The sequence below is a fragment of the Silurus aristotelis genome (genome assembly GCF_946808225.1).
Source record: "Silurus aristotelis genome assembly, chromosome: 11".
NCBI lineage: Eukaryota > Metazoa > Chordata > Actinopteri > Siluriformes > Siluridae > Silurus > Silurus aristotelis.
This window is the reverse complement of record NC_139584.1, coordinates 28494042-28514785: the sequence shown is the minus strand read 5'-3', so window position 1 is coordinate 28514785 and position 20744 is coordinate 28494042. Positions and strand designations below refer to the sequence as shown.

At 38.1% G+C, this 20744-nt stretch overlaps 2 protein-coding genes across 2 annotated transcripts; one reads left to right on the top strand and one right to left on the bottom strand.

The window, feature by feature from the left end:
• Positions 1–139: 139 nt before the first annotated feature.
• On the bottom strand, positions 140–12968 carry slc18a1 (solute carrier family 18 member A1). Its single transcript, XM_083554191.1, has 16 exons — positions 12792–12968; positions 10473–10602; positions 9409–9781; positions 8297–8355; positions 7813–7896; positions 7253–7345; positions 6989–7078; positions 6843–6886; positions 5839–5899; positions 5608–5703; positions 4050–4128; positions 3823–3874; positions 3148–3211; positions 2952–3071; positions 1031–1164; positions 140–906 (listed from the first exon to the last, which is right to left on the bottom strand). Exons 2-16 carry the CDS (start codon positions 10585–10587, stop codon positions 799–801), a joined length of 1572 nt encoding a protein of 523 aa, XP_083410317.1. The 5' UTR covers positions 10588–10602; positions 12792–12968; the 3' UTR covers positions 140–798.
• Positions 12969–14323: 1355 nt separating this feature from the next.
• Positions 14324–17480, top strand: LOC310733773 (dickkopf-related protein 4; the record flags this gene model as incomplete). The annotated part of the gene is made up of 4 exons (XM_083555175.1): positions 14324–14498; positions 15621–15713; positions 15802–15880; positions 17218–17480. The coding sequence occupies exons 1-4, from the start codon at positions 14394–14396 to the stop codon at positions 17478–17480; spliced, it is 540 nt and encodes a 179-aa protein (XP_083411301.1). The 5' UTR covers positions 14324–14393.
• Positions 17481–20744: the final 3264 nt, after the last annotated feature.

Sequence of the window (20744 nt, the reverse complement as noted above, 5' to 3'; positions counted from 1 at the left end):
AAAAAAAGAGAAAGGCAGCAGATTAATACCTCCATAACAAGTATTTAAAATCATTAAAACCCTTGGATTACTATAATAAATAATCTACTGTTCCTGTAAATATTTTTATAAGATTTGTAGAAAGCAATCACAAATTCTGTGAAGCAAATAGTTTATTAAAATCATGGCTAAAATACAAAACAGCATTAATATCACATTATACTGCAACCATATCAAATACTCCATTCTGATTGGTCAGAACTAATAATACATCCGAATACGTTACAATTTTTTTTAGTAACACATAGAGTACACATAGAGACTCCAGGTTATATACGCCAAACAACACATACTTGTATATTATCATTTTAACGTTGTGTGAGGATTACCGATACTTCAAATTGGTTTATTAAAATGATTTAATTGGAAGGAGTCTCCAGTGTCAGCAATGCTTTTCTTCCACAGAATAGTTGGTTTTACACTATGCGAATTCATATAGCGTGAAGAGAAGAGAACAAAAGCAAGAGAGAAAAAAAAGCAGGTGAGAGAAAGAGTGTTTATAGCTGCTATAGTGAGAATATGAAAATGTCTAAAATGCATGTGTCATCAAATTTGTAACACAGTTGTAATCGTTGACACATTGTGGTGGTAAAAGAGGAATAAAACGCTCATATGTTGTTAAGGGAAAAAACACAGAGAATTCAGGTTGTAAACAGGAGGTTCTTTACCTATAACCCTATAACAAGTGCTTTATTTGTTACTGTGTGTGTGTGTGTGTGTGTGTGTGTGTGTGTGTGTGTGTGTGTGTGTGTGTGTATGTTACTCCTCAGGGTCAGCATCGCTCTCGTCACTCAGGGGGAACTCTCTACACTCACGCTGTGTGTTGTAACTCTTTACGTCCATGGGACACTCCTGGTTCAAAATCGCCTGCAGGAAAAATATCACATGAATAAGCATAGCCCAAAGAGATTGTCTGCTCCATCTGTGTGTGTGTGTGTGTGTGTGTGTGTGTGTGTGTGTGTGTGTGTGTGTGTGTGTGTGTGTGTTTTACCATCTTCTCCTCCTGAGCAGCTGGGTTTTTTAGAAAGTAGCACAGTGGTGCATAAAGTATATTGACCACCCCAATGATGACCATAAGATATGGGAAGCCAATAACTTGCACTATAGCGCCTCCAGTAGACGGACCTGTGTCATAATAAAGGGTAATAAAGCATAATAAAGTCTCACTGGATACACATACGTCTGTGTGCCATAGTGTGATTTTTATCTGCTTCATAAGAAAAAATTTAGTATTATACACTTATAATTGCATTTATTATAAACGTATAGCACTCTTTAAAGGGGCAATTCTTTATTTAAAAAATATACATTATTTACATTCGCTAGATCTGTCATTGGCATAGGACTTCAAAGATCCCTTAGAAAAAAAGACGTGTTTTGTGTTGTCTGTTTGCACTGCCTTTTGTCTGCACTGTTTACACTCAGTTGCACACAATGCACTTTATGTGGCCCGGACATTTACGTTAGACCTCAGATCTGCCTTGTGTGATCTCTATGTTGTGTGATGTAGCTTTATGTTGTGTGATGTAGCTCTATATTATGTGATGTAACTCTATGGTGTGATGTAGCTCTATGTTTTGTGATGTAACTCTATGTTCTGTTATGTAGCTCTATATTGTGTGATGTAGCTCTATGTTGTTTTATGTAGCTCTATATTGTGTGATGTAGCTCTATGTTGTTTTATGTAGCTCTATGTTGTGTGAGTAAGCTCTATGTTGTGTGATGTAACGTTATGTTGTTTTGTGTAGCTCTATATTGTGTAATGTAGCTCTATGTTTTTTTATGTAGCTCTATGTTGTGTGAAGTAGCTCTATGTTCTGTTATGTAGCTCTATATTGTGTGATGTAGCTCTATGTTGTTTTATGTAGCTCTATGTTGTGTGACGTAGCTCTATATTGTGTGATGTAACTCTATGTTGTTTTATGTAGCTCTATATTGTGTGATGTAGCTCTATGTTGTTTTATGTAGCTCTATGTTGTGTGATGTAACTATGTTGTTTTATGTAGCTCTATATTGTGTGATGTAGCTCTATGTTGTTTTATGTAGCTCTATGTTGTGTGATGTAGCTCTATGTTGTTTTATGTAGCTCTATGTTGTGTGACATAGCTCTATGTTCTGTTATGTAGCTCTATGTTGTGTGACGTAGCTCTATGTTGTTTTATGTAGCTCTATGTTGTGTGATGTAACTATGTTGTTTTATGTAGCTCTATATTGTGTGATGTAGCTCTATGTTGTTTTATGTAGCTCTATGTTGTGTCATGTAACTATGTTGTTTTATGTAGCTCTATATTGTGTGATGTAGCTCTATGTTGTTTTATGTAGCTCTATGTTGTGTCATGTAACTATGTTGTTTTATGTAGCTCTATATTGTGTAATGTAACTTTATGTTGTTTTATGTAGCTCTATATTGTGTGATGTAGCTCTATTTTGTTTTATGTAGCTCTATATTGTGTGATGTAGCTCTATGTTGTTTTATGTAGCTCTATATTGTGTGATGTAGCTCTATGTTGTTTTATGTAGCTCTATGTTGTGTCATGTAACTATGTTGTTTTATGTAGCTCTATATTGTGTGATGTAGCTCTATGTTATTTTATGTAGCTCTATGTTGTGTGATGTAACTCTATGTTGTGTAATGTAGCTTTATGTTTTGTGATATAGCTCTATGTTGTTTTATGTAGCTCTATGTTGTGTGATGTATCTATTTTGTTTTATGTAACTCTATGTTGCGTGATGTAGCACCAGGGTTCTGGAGAAACATTGTCTCATTTCACGGTGTACTGCTTCAACTATATATTGTTAAAATGACTAAAAATCATGAACCGACGCTTTATATTCTAATACGCCAAGACAAATGTGTTCAAGTAGATACATTTTCTTTAAAGTAAGAAATAATCTCCAGTATAAATCCTTACCTATAGCGAACCCCATACAAAGTGCTACATCCGCTATGGCGTACACGCTGCCATACACAGAGATGTATCTGATGTCCACCAGGTAGCCCATTATAGCCATCATGGATGAATCGACCATCCCTACGAATACAATATAGGAATTTCAGTGATTACAGACAAAATCCTGTTCTGTCAGAGATCTAAGTGCTGTTCTTACCGATCGCGAATCCTAGTCCTCCGTTAGGGCCAATAAGGCCGTAGATGTTTTTGGCCAAAGGAACCTGTAAGAATTTGGATTTTACATTGTTGTAGAGTAGATTTATAAGAGGAACAAACGCTAAAGAAAGAAAGAGCTGCCATTTCTTTAATGTAGCAGAACTCAAGTATATTAAGTGGACAGGAAGTGTCACATTGCATAATGTATACAGACAAAATGATTGGTAATATAGATTCCATTTCACATTTAGTCTCCATTCACTGTTATGATAAGCTCCACTTTTCTGGGAAGATGTTCCACTAGATGGTACTACAAGGGTGTTAGTAAAGTCAGGTACTGATGAAGGTGAGAAGGTGAGGAAGCCTGTGGGGCAGTCAGCATTCACATTTATTCATTCAATAGATTTGGAGCTCTATAACAGGAGATAACAGGGGTATCATGCTGGAACCGGTTTGGGTCTCCTGCTGAAGTCAAGTGAAGAAAAAAATATCATGCTACTGTATTCACATCTATGTTGGATATATTGAAACAACTCGACAAAATAATTTTGTGTGATGCGGTTCGCAAAAAATCCTGTATCGCTCTCATCTGTTCTTTGGTGTTTTTTTGGTGTTTGATATTTCTGTTTTTTTAATCAGAAGCAAGTTAGTAAAACGAGGAGGCGGAGTTACTCACGCAAAGGAGGCTGATGCCAATGATGACCATGCCGATCATGGAGCACAGCCACCTGGGAAAAAAATCAGATCCAACAATCTAGTATTATATAAACTTCTATTTCATGGACGTGAAAACATCTTGATCATAGATGAAGCTACTGCAAGTTTAATTTTACGATTGATTTTATGAAATGACCTACGAAATGTCATTTGTATGTTATAAAACGCACCAGAATGACACTTTACCTGCCCATTTTGTTGGCCAGCAGGCCAAACAGGTTGGTTCCAATTAAATAAGACACGCTGGCTGGTAGAAAAGCCACACCTGCAAAATCATTGCATAGAAAAAATTATCTTGTGACATCAATGGATCAAACTGACAGAGAAAATGCAGTCCACCACCTTCTAAATACACTCTCAAACATATCTGTGTTTTTGATCAGCCGACTAAGCCTCATGAGAAGAAAAAAGAAAAAAAAAAACAATTATAGTAATACCCTGAGGCCTTGATGTCCCGTGGAGATGTCTGGAGCCACCACGTCTCTTTTAGATCAAAGCTAAAGGCAACGATTTCAGCAGAATTTTGTCAATTTAGATGTCACAAAGTCCAAATAACACCAGTGAAAGAAAATGAGCGTTTCTATGCTATTTAATATGCTTTCCGTACGCAAATCCACTTCAGATTTACATTTAATGCCTTCCGAGAAAGAAGGAACGTATTAGACACCACAAATTACCGACCTTAGAATTAATTATTCGCATTGCTGTTGTTGCCAATTACAGCGTCGAGACGTCTACACTAACAAGCAATTAGGTTCTTACAGCATTGTGGCTCAATTTGGACCTATTCCTTCATAAATTGTACATGGGGTTCAAACCAGAAGATTGAATTCGAGTCATTTCCATTTTTTTGACTATTCGTTTAATAGACATCCTCATAAAAAAGTTTTACAGGAATAAATAGATTAAGAATTTACATTTTAAATTAATTCAATTGTCCATCCATAAGGAGCGAGCCAGAGGTGATGCTGGTAACAGAAAAAACCCTGAGATGATCAAAGGAAGACTTTTTGACAGGAATTTGACTAAAAAAGGACTCAAAAGTCATTATATTTTAATCGTTATTGAGGTTTTTACTGATGGAGCGCAAAACTGTTTGGTTAGACTTTTTCTGTCAATAAAATAAAATTCTTCTCTAAAATATCTGGACCCATTGCATTCATGATTTCTTCAATGATGCCTAATGTGAGTGAGAAGAGAAGCAGAACCATTTCATGACACTTGCACATTCATACTATGGGATTTTTGGGATCATACTATGTGAATCCTATATAAATGATAAACCGAATGCCTTGAGCTCTGCATTGTTCTCCATCCCAATATCTCGGCTGATTTCAGGTGATCCTGCAACTCTTTTCATCTAATCGCTAAATTTTTTCTTACGTTCCTCATTATGAGTCTGAGAGTGTTGTTTAAAACCTTAAGTGACACACCTGTCTAGGGTTGATTAGCTCCATGAACTTTCCACCTGCTGATTATTATTATTATTATTATTATTATTATTATTATTATTATTATTATTATTATTATTCTTACACAAATGTTTAAGTTCTTAGCTACAGCTGATTTAAAAAATTGCTGACCCTCCTATAAACATCTGGTTCAACGATCATAAGAATACAAGAATCAGTCAGAAAAAGAAATGTCAACTAGTTGTAAATATTGGCTAGTATTTTGTAAAGGTTATTTATATATTATTGTATTTTTTATATAAAGGTATAACGCATGCAGTGGAGATTCTTACCAAGCTGCCATTTTGGTGAGCACATGGTCTGCATCATCCATATAGGCAGAGTGGGCTCTAAAATCGCCACGCCCATGTTGGCAAAGCACAACGATCCTGCGGATAATCACACATCAGGATGCATGTAATATCTAAGTGATAAACCTACACATAGGCTGGGTGATAGATGTCAAGTACTTAGGGTTTTACACACACACACACACACACACCCACACACTCAGACACACACACCTGCGCTGATAAGTATGTAAGGGTCCTTCAGCAGAGTTAGCAGTGGTGTTCCCTCAACACCCTGAAAAGCAAACACCACCACATTGATTCAATCTTAAAACACAAAAGTCCACAATTATAGGTGTGATAAGTGATATATGCCCTGATACATACAAATATGGTTGAGTTTGTGGACACCTGAGCATACGATTGCTTTGTGCTTTTTGAACATCCCATTCCACATTTAGTCCCTATTTACTCTTATAATAAGCGCCACTCTTCTCAGAAGATGTTCCACTAGATTTTTGAGTGTGCTTGTGGCGATTTATTCAGCAACAAGGGCGTTAGTAAAGTCAGGTACTGATGAAGGTGAGGTGAGGAGGCCTGGGGTGCAGTGCGTTCACATTTATTCATATTCAGTAGGGTTGAGTTCAGAGCTCTTTAGCAGGAGGTCTTCCACTCTAAACCATGGAAAGTATATCTTCATGGCGCTGAAGGGAAGATTTCATGCTACCGCATCCAAAGACGTCCAATACAATTGTGTGCATCCAATTTATAGGATTAAAGGTGTCCCAATACTTTTGCCATAATGTATGTATATATGTTTGAAACTGTTTACTATTCTTCTAATATGTATTATTATTATACAAATGTTATTTATTATAGTATATAGTTTACTATTTAATATGTATGTATCTTTACGTTTATTGACATCTTCAGGACAGAGAAGTTTAAATTCCAGCTTTTTTTGCTGCAATAATAAATACAGTAACAGTAACAAGCACATCATCCCATTGTTCATTATTTTCTTCTACCAGTGGTTCCTTATTTGTCTCATACCACAGCAGTTTTTCCATGATAATGTATAACACAGTTCGTTTTATCCATTTATGGTTATATTTGCTGTTGTGCCTCGTCCAAAAGACAAGCACATTCCTGTTATCTCTTCTGTTATAGCAGCTATTAGCTGTAGTTCTGTTGTAAATAAATATATTTGAGAGGACAGCCGAGGTGTTTGTCCTTACCCCGGGAGATATCCTAGAGGGCTGCAAGATACAAAGCTGAAGTGCTATGTTTAAAAAATAAAATTAAATAAAACATTAACACACAAAAAAACATCAATAATAATTATAATGCAGATAAAAATCTAATCAGATGCATTTTATTTCACCTCCATCAAACAGAGCGAGGAAGGCCAGGATGAGGAACGGAGAACTTTTGCCTACGAACTCGTACATGACGCTGCCGAAAGGAGCACCGACTGCAAAACACACACACACACACACACACACACACACACACACACACACACACACACACACACACACACACACACACACACACACACACACACACACACACCAATAACAGCTGAACATCCTAATGTATTAATTAGTAATTATTGTGGTTAAACTCTGTAAGTCTTAGCACCCACTGAGCACACCCATGGCGAGACCTCCGAGTGCTATCCCCATGGCAATCCCTCTCTCATTATCATCAGTGTACACACTAGCCAGCATGCCCAGTCCTACACACACACACACACACACACACACACACACACACACACACACACACACACACACACACACACACAACCAGTATATATTAGTCCAACACAATCAATAATAAAAATCCATTATTTTAATAGTAAATCTATTTCTATTGGTCCTGATATACTTCAATGTAACTGTAATGCACACTTGTGAGAGGTGTGTTCTTGTAGCAAAATATCCTATATATCCTATATATCCTATACTTACATCAACATCTCATTTAAAATCTAATCTTAGTATCTAATTCTCCATGTAGTAGTTTATGTCGAAATAAACCAACAGAGACCAAGCAAATGTCTACACAGGACCAAAATAGGCACATATATCGCTCAGTACAGAGACATTTGATCGCCATTCTCTCACACAACACCCACACCCACACCCACACACACACACACACACACACACACACACACATACACACACACACGCATTGTACCTGCAACGGAGGAGAAGGAGGAGCCAATTCCTTGGAGGGAACGAGCAAAAAACAGCAAGGTGTATGTTTCTGAGAAAGCAAACACTGAACGGCACACACACACACACACACACACACACACACACACACACACACACACACACACACACACACACACACACACAAAAAAAACCTTATTACATCAGATCAAAACCAACCATTAATACAGATACCATTAAAACACACCTTAACTGAACAACTTCAAATTGTATATTTAGGTAATTAACAGGAAACATTATAGACAAATTTACACATTATAAATAAAAGAAAAAGTTCTTTACGAAAGAAAAATACATACAGCCATTTCAACCCATTCTTTTCAAGGGTGCCAATAGTTTTGACGCTGAATACACATGACGAAGCTTTTAAAAAATTCAACCAAATTATAAACCATTTTGAAGGTGCAGCTGATGTACTCGTGTGATGGGTGTCACGATTTTCTTACTTATTGTCGAGGCAAACATGATGACAAACCCAGCGAACATGGGTATGTGGTAGCCGATCCTAAAAAACGAAAGAAGCACAAATCGATTTGCTGAAAAGCTGTAGGTGTTTCGTAACTTTGCAACACATCACTGTCAGGGTCACTGTCATCAGTGTTTTCACTGTCACCAAAATAGACAGTATTTTATTTTCTAACAATTCACACGACGTCTGTATTTTATTCATGATAAATTAATTCAATATTTTTTATATATTTAATACTGAATTTCATTTCTAATGTCCGGGTCAAATAGTACCTACTAAAATAACCATTAGAGAAGTCTTTCCTCCAAAACAACTATTATAAATGATTATATTACGCTATACAAAGTCAGCTATAGAAATTTTAAACAATTCCCGTTCAGGGAGGTAGTAGCTAAGCAGCTAAGGCTCTCGGTTACTCATTGTGAGGTTGACGATTCAAGCCCCAGCAGCGCTAATATGCTACAGTTGGGCCCTCAAGCAAGGCCCTTAACCTTCTCTGCTTCTTGGGTGTGGTATCATGGCTGACCCTGTCCTCTTGACTCTGTCCCCAAAATCCTAACAAGCTAGAATATGCAAAGAAAAAAAAGATCTGTAATGTATATTTAACAAGTAAAAACCAAAAGCCCTAATAGAAATCACTGATTATCCAAAGAAACCTTGACAATTAGCTTTTTCTTACTTTGATTAAGAGCAAGGACAAGAGGAAAATCCTGAATATCCTGAAGAACATCAGAGTAACTCTGAAGCCTTAAAGGGGAAGCAATCTTCCAGATAGTGGAAGTACATAAATACATAAATGCCCTTAGATTACCAGAGGAACTCGGTTCAAACAGAGTAAAGATCCCTCGGATGCCATGAGGATTGAAGTTGGCAGTCTATCAGAAAGCTGACAGGCTATTAATTCCCATCGGCTTCGTTCTCTATCAAGTTTTCACACAATTGCTTCCCCTCCCCTCCCTACTATCCAAAACTCTTTATTAGAAGTCATTCAGACCTCCAGTTCTCCACTTCTCATTCCACAATCACATGCCATAACATTAATCTCGGTTATACAGGAATTAGCAGTCAAGGCACTGCATAACTACACACCTGTTGGTCAGAGGACCTACAAATGGGTTGACCAAAAGCTGCACTATAGCTTTGGATGCAAACAGGAGGCCGACTCTTATGTTCTCATCCTCTAGAAACTTCTTGTCGTCCTTGCAGTGGGTGGAGTCAGGAATGCTGGTGTTCTCATTGGAGATTGGGGTAACAGTTGATACGGTGAGGTTTTCCTGGGTCACGGTGTTGGTGTTGGTGTTGGTGTTGGTGTTGGTGTAGGTCATGTTATTATAGAGAGAGAAGATGGCGGAGAAGGTGGGCTGGTCCATAGTGGGAGGAGACAGAGAGGAGGAGGAGGAGAATGATGAAAGCTCACTTGGTTGATGCTCAATAGCATACAGGAAGGTAGGGATGATGGGAACTGGAGAGAAAGAAGATGATTGATGTAAATTATATTATGGTGTGTATAAGGTGGTATCAAAAGGTTTCAGGACAAATGGTGATAACTGGTGCTATTCTGACCACGTGCGAACAAAGAGCAAAGAGTAAACTGGAAAGTCTGCATGAAACTGGGCAAATCTGCCACAGAGCTGTTCGACATGACATATGTTTGACATAAGATGATGTTGCAACGAATCGTTGGAGGGGTTTGAGTTGGGGGATCAGGAACAACTTCAACGGGTTCAACCCCCGAAAATGTCAAAACCATTCGGCAACTTGTGTATGATGATCATAGGAGATCCATTCCACATGATCTCACTTCTGCACCCACCCTATTTGCCAGATTTGACTCATGCGCACTTCGTCCTCTTCTCAAAGATCCAGGATCCAGCTCAAAGGTCACCGTTTTTGAAACCATTGTGGAGATCCGGCACGAATCGCAGAAGGTCCTTGACACGCTTCGAAAAGAAGACTTCCAGGACATGGTACAGCAGTGGCAGGACCACTGGGGGCGCTGTATTGCTGTGCAAGGGGACTGTTTTAAAGGTTATAGTGTGTAAAAGTAGATAAATCTCAGTCTCGAAACTTTCTGATACCACCTCGTACATGCTAGAGACATAATCAGATATTATTTGGATTGGACACATTTGTGAGTAAACTTACTGACTCACCCACGACAGTCAGCAACATGTTATCCAGGAGCAGAGCCACACACACGACCACCAGCACGAGGCGCCGAGAGCCCCTGCTCATCCTGATCCACTCCATAGGATTGAACACAGCCATTTCCAAACCTGCTCACTACACACACACACACACACACACACACACACACACACACACACACACACACACACACACACACACACATACGGGGGCATTGCAAATGACTGTCCCTGTTATTGAGGAAGCAAAATTTAGTCTAATCTCGAAAAAAAAACAATTCAACTCCGTGCCATTTTGCTACGTGTCTCCCCGAGATATTAGAAAAACATGATTAGGGTATCGTTAGAAGAATGCTGAGGGTGAGGGCGCCAGGTAGAAGGAAAAGAGGAAGGTCAATGGATGGATGTAGTGCTATTCATTAATGACCACGTTCTAAGGTATGTCATGTACTAGGTAATAAAACCTGCTTGAGCCTTTTGGGACATCGCAAGTGATTCCATACAATCGCGTGTCATGAGAAGTTCCACACGCCAGGATGACTGACGAAATAGTGATCGGAAGGTTTTATGACATTACCAGTCACCACATGCACGTCATGATAGAAGACATTGCAGGTATTAGAGCATCCTTGCATATTAGGACTTCACTAATGAATCCACACACTAGAACATCCTGAGGAATTACAACATCCTGACCGGAGCCCTGGAGCAAATTATGACATCATAAACAATTAGACGCACTCTGAGGAAAAGTGTGTATTATCTCATTATCTGCTATTGCGTGTATTTTGACATCAAGCGATCGAAAATATTTCAGGAACATTTGAGGAACAAAGTAGGTTATCTCAACTCTGCTCCATTTTGACAGCTATATTAACTTGAACTAAAGCTGAAATTAATTACTGTGCTCATGTTTCTCATTACACTCCAGCTTCCACACACACACACACACACACACACACACACACACACACACACACACACACATATATATATATATATATATACATACAAAATCTCTGGCAAACAGAGATAAGATGATCTTCAAGTTCTCTAATCAGCACCCATTGGCGGAGACCAGAAAGCGTGCGAGGACTTAATTACATCCAGACGCCAAACTCAGCAAACACTCCTCACACTCATCGTACTTATCACCACAGAACAGTGTGTTCACAAACACCTGACTGAGATTATATTCTGGAAACAACGAAATTTAAGGTTGCTGATTTATTCAGTACATAATCTCACAAAAACAAATAAATACGACATGTAATTCATTCAGGAATTGAAATATTCCATGTCACATAGACTAAACATTATTAAGACAACTGCCATTTCCAGTCATATGCCGATCTTTTTCAGGCTAATACGTACTTTTGAGAGATGAACTGAGGATTTTAAGAAAAGTTCAGGCTTTTGTAAGAAAACCAATGTTTTGTGCTGTTTGTACACATTGTATTGTGAAATGCATTGACTGATGTACTAATATTAAGAATAATTCAAGAAATGCATCAAAGAAACTGAGAAATGGTGGTTGAATGAATGGATGGAAGGATAAATAGATGAGTGGATAGATTGATAAATTAAAAGATGGATAGACAGACACTTAGGTAAATATGTAGAAGGATGTATAAATGAATAATAAGATAAACAGATAGAAAGAAAGAAAAATATAATACATAAATTGTATTATGTTGTGGGTGGTTATGCTAGCAAAAAAAAGGCAAATATTTTATAAACCAATTTACAGGTAAAAATAAACAAACAAATAAACAAACTAAAAAATTAATAAACGTGTCATTAAGTTGTGTTAGTTAGTCAACAGTAGCTTGATTACAAATTTTCCAGACAATAACAAAATACTTTCATTTGAAATACAGATTTCTTATGAAATATTGATTAAAGAAATCACTGTGAAAGTGCAGTCAGTTTCATTACAGTTCAACATATTTGCTTAATGAAACGTGATTCTAAATCTGTACAATCCAGATTTCGGCCGTATATTTAGTTTATTGTACATTTTCTAGAGTCTGCTGATAAATTACAAAATAATATACCTATTAAAAAAAACCTATTCAAATAAACTAGTAAAGCGCATTCTCTGTTTTATTTGATAGAATTTTTATCCATTTTTCAAGATGGTATAATGAGATTGATACATAAATTTTCCAGCGAATTTACCAACATTACCAAGACCTTTCTAGTTTTTGTTTATAAATGTGTCATAATTAATAATCACTTTTTACTTATTAACTAATTACTAATTAATAAGATGCAATAAGAAAAAATACAAGCGCATTAAAATAATACTAAAACTGGTCTTACCTTCATTTGCTTTGGCTTTCACGCTGTCAGTGTCAGTGTGTATGTGCGCGCTCGTGTGTGTGTGTGTGTGTCCAGGACAGGTGAGTTGTGTGCCAGGTCCCTTGTTGGACCCTATATGCGAGCTCTGTTCGTTTTTTGAGACAACACTTACACAGAGACCTTATTAGGACCCCCCACCACCACACACACACACACACACACACACACACACACACACAATGCGTCAGAGCAAGGGTAATTGTTAGCATCTGTTGGTCTTTTATTGGGTAGGTGAATGACCTGAAGGCTTCTGTTCATCAAGGTTTATCTTTTCTATCAGTCAGCCTCACACACACACACACACACACACACACACACACACACACACACACACACGCTAAACAGCTGCTTGTGTACGTTAAACAGTGTGCTGTGTATGTGTCGAAGTTGTTTGTGGCATTTTGACCAAAAGCCTGTGTGTCTGTGTGTGTGTGTGTGTGTGTGTGTGTGTGTGTGTGTGTGTGTGTGTGTGTGTGTGTGTGTGTGTGTGTGTGTGGGTGAACAAAGTGTGTAACGAAGACCCTGTGGTGCGTGCATACACGTATAAACACACACACACACACACACACACACACACACACACACACACACACACACACACACACACACACAGTCTGTTGGTGTGTAATCTGATTTTTTTTTTTTTTTTAATGCACAGCCTCAGGCTTTAAAGACTTTTTTCCTACATCCATCACCTGCTTGGTGCTCAGTTTCCACTTATCTCCTCACTCACTCCCTAACTCCCTCACACACACACACACACACACACACACACACACACACACACACACACACACACACACACACACACACAATTAGCTCTTTGAGAGCAGAACCAAAACTCTCCATATGTTTTTTGTTTTATTAGGACAGTGCAAAGCATGAATGAAGTTTTTTGGTATAAAATCAGAGCAATAATAGGAGACGTGGTGTCTTCCTGCTCCTGTTAAACCTTGTCTGTCTTTGAAGTCAGCGTCTTTCTCTCTCGGCCATCCTGTTTGAACAGGTGGGATAATTACAGCTCTCCCGAGGCTACTACAGGCTGGAAATCCCACATTTAACGCGGATTTGATCAGGAAACTCGGCCTTGAACGGAAACGCTTTTCATCTCCGCTGTTCATTGGCCTGCTCGGGCCGTTTTTAAGAGCAACAGCAGCAGCCCTTGTAGATCAGTAAAGTCTAATCTGGTAATTAACTGGTGGTTTGAAAAGGCAGTGAAGAAGCCGGCTCAAGCTGAGGGCGCAGGTAAATCACCTGTTCCGGCGCAGGGAAGCAGCTTCCATCCGGGGCCTACTGATGCGGTTAACGCACGGGCCGTGTTCAAAGAAAGTTTTGATGACACTCGTTTTTTTGTCAGAAGGTGAAACGCGTAAAAGAGCTTTTCATCTCCAGCTTAGAGGTAGTAATTGGCCTTAATTACCGCTCTAATACCTGCTGGGGCCTGCTATATAAAGGGTCCTGTTTTGACGTATATTCATAGGGCACACGACCAGCAAAGGAGACACATCAAGGAAGATAATTTTTCTCGCCGCACTGAAAAACTACGTTCGCAATCCGATCGCCATGTGGACGCTCGCTGTTTTTTCCATGTGCCTCGTCCCGGCGGTTCTCTGCTTGGACTCCAATGAGATTCGCTCCTCCAGAGAGATCGTTGCGGATTCTGAGCCGGTAAGAGCTCGTTCTCATCCTCCTCATCTTCCTCATCCTGACTCCGGACATATTTTATATCCTTGTATTGAAATAACCAGTAAAGATTAAAATAAATAAATAAATAAATAATTTTAGCTAATATACAGGTAGATATAAATAAACACACAAACAACCAATTAAATAATTATAAAAAATTATAAATTAATGTGCTTTCAAGATTTGATTGGTTGCATGTCATTAGGTTAATAAGGTCTGTGTCTAAAGAGTAGAATGATGCAGGATGGAGATGAAGAGATTTTGGGACACATTTTATAAACCACAGCAAAATTTCATTATTTATTTGAAATACAGTTTCTTCTGAAATCTTGATGATTGCAAATCAGTGAAATCACTTCCATTAAAGGTCGGACCATGTGCTAAACGAGACTAGGTTCGTCATATGATGCTTGTAAAATCCAGATTTCTGCTCTTTATTAGGTTCTTGTTATTCAAATAAACCAATAAAGTGCATCGTCCATGCAACACATGTAGATGAGGTGAATTAGATTGGGACTTTTTTATTACAGAAAATTTTACATTTATACCACTTCTGTAACATTCCATTAAAAAGAGCAATTGAAGAAACAAAGAGCGATAGAAATGTAGTTTAAATCATTTTTACATTTATTTTTCTGCCATTTCACCCCGACATCATGCGAAAATAAAATAAAAACTGCAAGAATGACATTTCTATTAAGCATCTTTATTATAACATTCAAAAATGTTTTACATAAATGCAAAAAAAAAAAAAAAAAAAAAAGATTTTCATGTCGTAAAAGTATTATACAAAGTTATACATCAATGATGTTATTACAAACAGAAACAATGTCCTACAGACCAGGATGTAACAGTAAACGGCTAAAAAAAAATCATATGACATTTCGGATTATTGTTTCGCTATTTATTCTACTGGTCCCTAAAGAGGATTTAAGTTCTGGTTCTGTTCATTTTTCCTCCTTTTTTGCTTCATTGCCTTTTGTAAATATTCTCCTTGAACACTGCAAAATCTTTTCATGGCCTGTTTGAGCTCTTGTGCTCTTCATTCACATCACATTAAACATAAAACATGATATTCTACTGTTGTTCCTTCGTTTTGGACAGACAGTGATGACGTCAGAGAAGGTCACAGTGAACGTGAGCGTCCATAACAACGTCAGACGCCGACAGCACAACCCAGAATGCACCAGTCAGTGGGTCGGTACAAAAAATAAGCACTAATAACCGAATCACTGTCACATGATTGTTTCTTATGGGTTTCCTGAACTTCTTCTCTGAATTCCAGGGAAACCGATGCGAGGCCTCGAAGAAGAGACGTGGACATAAAAGGAGGCCAGTGTCTGATGATACAGTCACTGAAAAAGGTAAAAACAAACAGGTTTGTTTCCAGGTTGTGTTGAAGATAAAGAATAGACGTTGGAGAGGTTTGATGGCTTATAACGTATCTGACTTTCGAATTAAAGAAGCGGTTTGTAATAGTTTTTTTATTCGTTTTCCGCAATTGAAACAAGAACATGCGATCTAATCTAACCATTATTAAGAAATCTGATCTCATCCTTTTACAATAGCTAATGAGGATGATTTAAGGTACGATCATTAGTAGTGGAAAATACGCCAATACCCCGTCTGGTTCAGGCCCCAGTATCCCCAAGCCAGGGCCACTCTTGGGTCCTTAAGCAGGGCCCTTGAGCGAGTCGCTTAACCCTCTGTCCACCAGTTGCGCTGTGTCATGGAAATGTGAAGAAAGGAATTTCACTGTAACGTATCTGTGACAAATCTTCTTCTTCTTCTTCTTGTGAAGCTCATTTCAGGCCCAGAAAAATATCTAGAAGCCTCAAAGAAAAAAGTTGATTACACTCTAATCGTCAAATTATAATCACTTTGCTCTCGAGAAACATTTTAGATGATGTGAAAAGAACCTTCAGAGCCGTTCAATCGTTACAAACCACAGCTTTAAAGTCTACAGCTATGTAATAAGCGCAAAATCAGATGGAGCCGTAAATCTGACAGCATCAGTTCAAGATCAGGATATCTAGAACCCTGAAACCTTGTGTTTACAATTCATGTCTGGTTTTTTTTTTTTTTTTTTTTTTTTATCACATATGAGTTTCTGACCATGTTCTTCCAGTGTCTGTGTTAGAAAACTGATACGAGACTGAATTTATAAAGCAATATGTAATCATAAGGCTCGACTACAAACCACTAAACACCTGATAATATCACTTTATGTCATTTATATACAGGTAGACTTTGTTGCTAATTAATGAAAGATTATGTGATTTAATGATGGAAACTTGTTGCCTTTGGAACATCTGGCAGAAATAATGTATTTCAAAAACACACTTGAATAGACTGCCACTTATGAACTCCTTTATTCACAAACATCTGAGGAGGTCTTGAAGGCAGCATGACATCAAGTGTCCGAGCTGATTTCAGTTAAAAAAATAAATAAATAAATAAATAATTTTTTTTAAAAAATGGCGCATTAATACAGAGTTAGTGTGATGCGGTCAGGTCACAGCTGTGCGAGTACCAGGGACTATTTTTTCTATACAACAGTTTCAAACAAGGTTTTAACCAATTTTATAACAATCATTAATATATATAATAATAATTATAATAATAATAATAATAATAATAATAATAATAATAATAATAATAATAATAATAATAATAAACATGGATTTTTTTCCTCCCACAGGGATAAAGAGGAGTAAGTGTGTGCGCTCACGTGACTGTGGAGAAGGCTGGTGCTGCGTTCAATACCCCGGAGGAGGACGGTGCCAAAGGGTTCTTCAGGAAGGCGAGATGTGCCTATTAGGAGGGCGACCCAAATCTAAATCGAGGAGACGTCTGGAGCGGTGTGACTGCATGGCGGGTCTGAACTGTCTCTTCAAACCTGGTAGCCTCAAGGGACAAGGAGAGTGCCACGTTTACGACAGGGAACGAGACACCCCACGTTAGGGACGTGCCCAGAGACGGGCTGTGTCCCAATCCGATATTTGTTTAAAAAGCAGACACTCTGCATGTTGGCCAATTATTTTTTGAAAGAAGTGTGGATTCTTTTTATTTTGACTGCTCAAGTTTCACAATTCTGTACCATTTCAGCCTGGTGAAAACCTTCATGATGAAGCATTGAGTGTTTTGTTCCCAGTTTTCATCCCCACTTATAATATATTTTTTTACATTTTAATATATTAAATTTTGCACCATTGTTAGCAAGCAGAACCCCAGCCCCAGTTTATTATCACATTCAAATAGCTAATAAATATTTGTATATTTTTATTATACTGTTCATGATCCTAAGTAGGTGTAATGCACGATACACAATGTAGAATTTTGGGTCCAGATGATAGACACTGATAAACGTCCTACGTCACACAGTAATCTAGGTCCAAAGACTTTTACTGTCATGTCCTTGTGACCAAAGACAGCCTGTGAAAATAATGTAACGGTGTCAGAAATTCGGCTACCCAGAATACGTGTACTGACAAGCCGCTAATAATAGGACATAATCGTATAATAATGGTATAATGATCTTATACGATTGCTGGCGGTCTGTGGGAGGCTTTTATGTTGCTACACAGGGACATTACGAGGTGCAGAATTTGATCTCTGCTCAGATATTCAACGTTCGGTTTAGCACGCCAACATTTTCAACCAAATTAGACGACTAAGATAAAAGAACACACGAAATGGTACTGAGCCATTTGATTAGATTAGAGTCAGAAAACAAGATAGACACCTTCTTTCCATTTTTGGACACACCTGTCTAGGTCAGGATTGGAAATGTTTTGTAATGTCTGGCAGGTGAATGTGTAAACTTTGAACGTAAGCTGCTAAGACGAGTTCGGTGGCCACGCTGTCTGAAAAGATTTCTTCCCTGTTTTTCTCATCACTTGCTTCTTCTGAACGGTTGAAATAGTTATGAAATAGTTTGAAGAGTTCAGCATTGACCCCTGTGGCTGATTGTGATGAGGCAGACATGCAGGTAAACCTATTAGCAGGTTATTAGTGAAATGAACCTCGTAGCTCCTGCATGAAACTACAAATGCGTCATGATTTACAAGAAATCTTTTTGTTTTGATGGACATGTTGTACATGGTATGTTGCCTGTACATTCAATTTCTTGTCTTTAAAACTAATCCTCATGTATGTGAAATCAGTTCCCTTGTTGTTTTAAAGCAATGATATTTTTATTAATGATTATAGATTACATTGTTTTGAATGTAGGATGTGATAGTTTACTCAGCAGCACGGGGCAGAAGGGACGGTTTTATGAGGGGTTTGTACTGTAAGACACGATTTTGGGCTTCCCTTCTGGGACAGTATATTTTTTTTCTTTCCCTTGTGCCTTTTTTTTTTTGTAATCGAATAAAATTATTTATATTGTTTGTGTAATTATAGTCTTTGCTGTTTTCATGAAAATGGCGTACTCGAGATCTCATGTTCTATTGTTTACGGATTTTATTTTACTCCAATATTAAGGGTAAACACTTGTTTGGGCATAAATCAAATAAATAACATTTAACAATAAATAATATTTTAAAAGTGGTGAGTTGGGGCCCCTGAGCATCCTGTTGGGGCCCATGCGCCTGGTGTACTTTACAGCCCAATTTAACTCGGCCGTTATTTGTGTTCTGGGGTGGATTCGAGCGCCCTCTGGTGGACAATTAGAGCACTTACATGCTTGTCTTTTGTAGCTTAGAATTGTAATTAGAATTAGAATTGCAAATATACCTTTTGTGTCTCACCCTCCATGTGCAGAGTGTCAATGATCATCTTCTGGACAACTGTCAAGTCAGCAGTTTTCCCCCATGATTGTGAGGCCTGAACCAGACTGAGATACCATTTGAAGGCTCAGGAAACCTTTTGCAGGTGTTTGGATTTAATGAGATGATTAGAGTGAGACATCACGAGTCTCCGATAATAGACCTTTTCACAATATTATCATTTTCTGAGATACTGAATTTTGGGTTTTCATTAGCTGTAAGCCACAATCATCAAAATTGAAATAAATTAACACATGAAATATATCAGTGTGTGTGTGTGTGTGTGATGAATCTGTATAATATACGAGTTTCACTTTTTGTATGGAATTACTCCAATAAATCATTTTTTAAATGATATTCTAATTTATAGAGATGCACCTGTATGTATGTGTGCTTCATGTGTATCTTTAATGTATTTTGACTATGCATAGAGACACAAATTGCATCTGCCAGTTATGGAGTTGCAGATTTCTAATTTATATATTTGGTACTGAAGAATAAAAGCATGGATCGGGCACTTGTTATAGAGTAAAATGTCTTGGTTTGAACTCTTTCTCAGTCTTGTGCCCTCTGTATTATCCTGTTTATTAGGGTAACGTTCAATTATTCTTTCTGCAATCTTTTTTTAATTTGCTTTTGTCGCCACCTAGTGACAACAATGCAGAAATACATCTAGTCCGCTTTGAGAAGGACACACCCTAACTGACACACTTTTATAAAAACACAAACCTTTTCCTCAGCTTTCTTCTGCTTCACAGTGATACACATCTCTGGCTTTTTTTTGTTTTGTTTTATTCAGTCAGGAACTTTCTGCTCCGCCTCCTTCTAGATAAGATGCGGATCTTCTTACCACTGATCCCAGGTATCTAATCTATCACACAGCGTTCACTAAGGGCTAGAGTTACCCTTCCTGCTTCCCAGCTGTCCACTAGGACGCATTAGATGGTCTTGAGCACAAACCAGGGCCATGTAAGAGAAATAAGACACCTGTGGCTGGAGCATCTGGGGTCGAGTTAGTCTCAGCAGAAACTTGAGCTCAGTTTCATTCAGCTGCTGTGTAGGGAGGAAAAAAAAGAAAGACACCTGTTCAACTCCAACACGTCTACCACCAACCACAGCGTGTACAATACCACACACGTGGGGTGTGCTTTTAAAGGCAAGTGGTTTATTCTCCTTACACGTCAATGTTCATATTGTGGGGGTCTTCTTACACCTGAGGATTGAGTGGGTTCCTGCTATGACCCTGATCATGCGATTCTACATCTTCAACATGGCCAAGCCTGTCCTTTTCTTTAACTACATGGTGAGGTTTGTCATGTATTTGTATGTTAATGAGAGTAAATCATCCTGCCGTGTCCTAAACCACACCGTATGTGTTTGGTTTGAGATTTGAGATCCTGAGGTTTTTTGTTCTGCTGTAGATGTGAAAAAAAAAGAAGAAGCAAAAGAAGCAGAG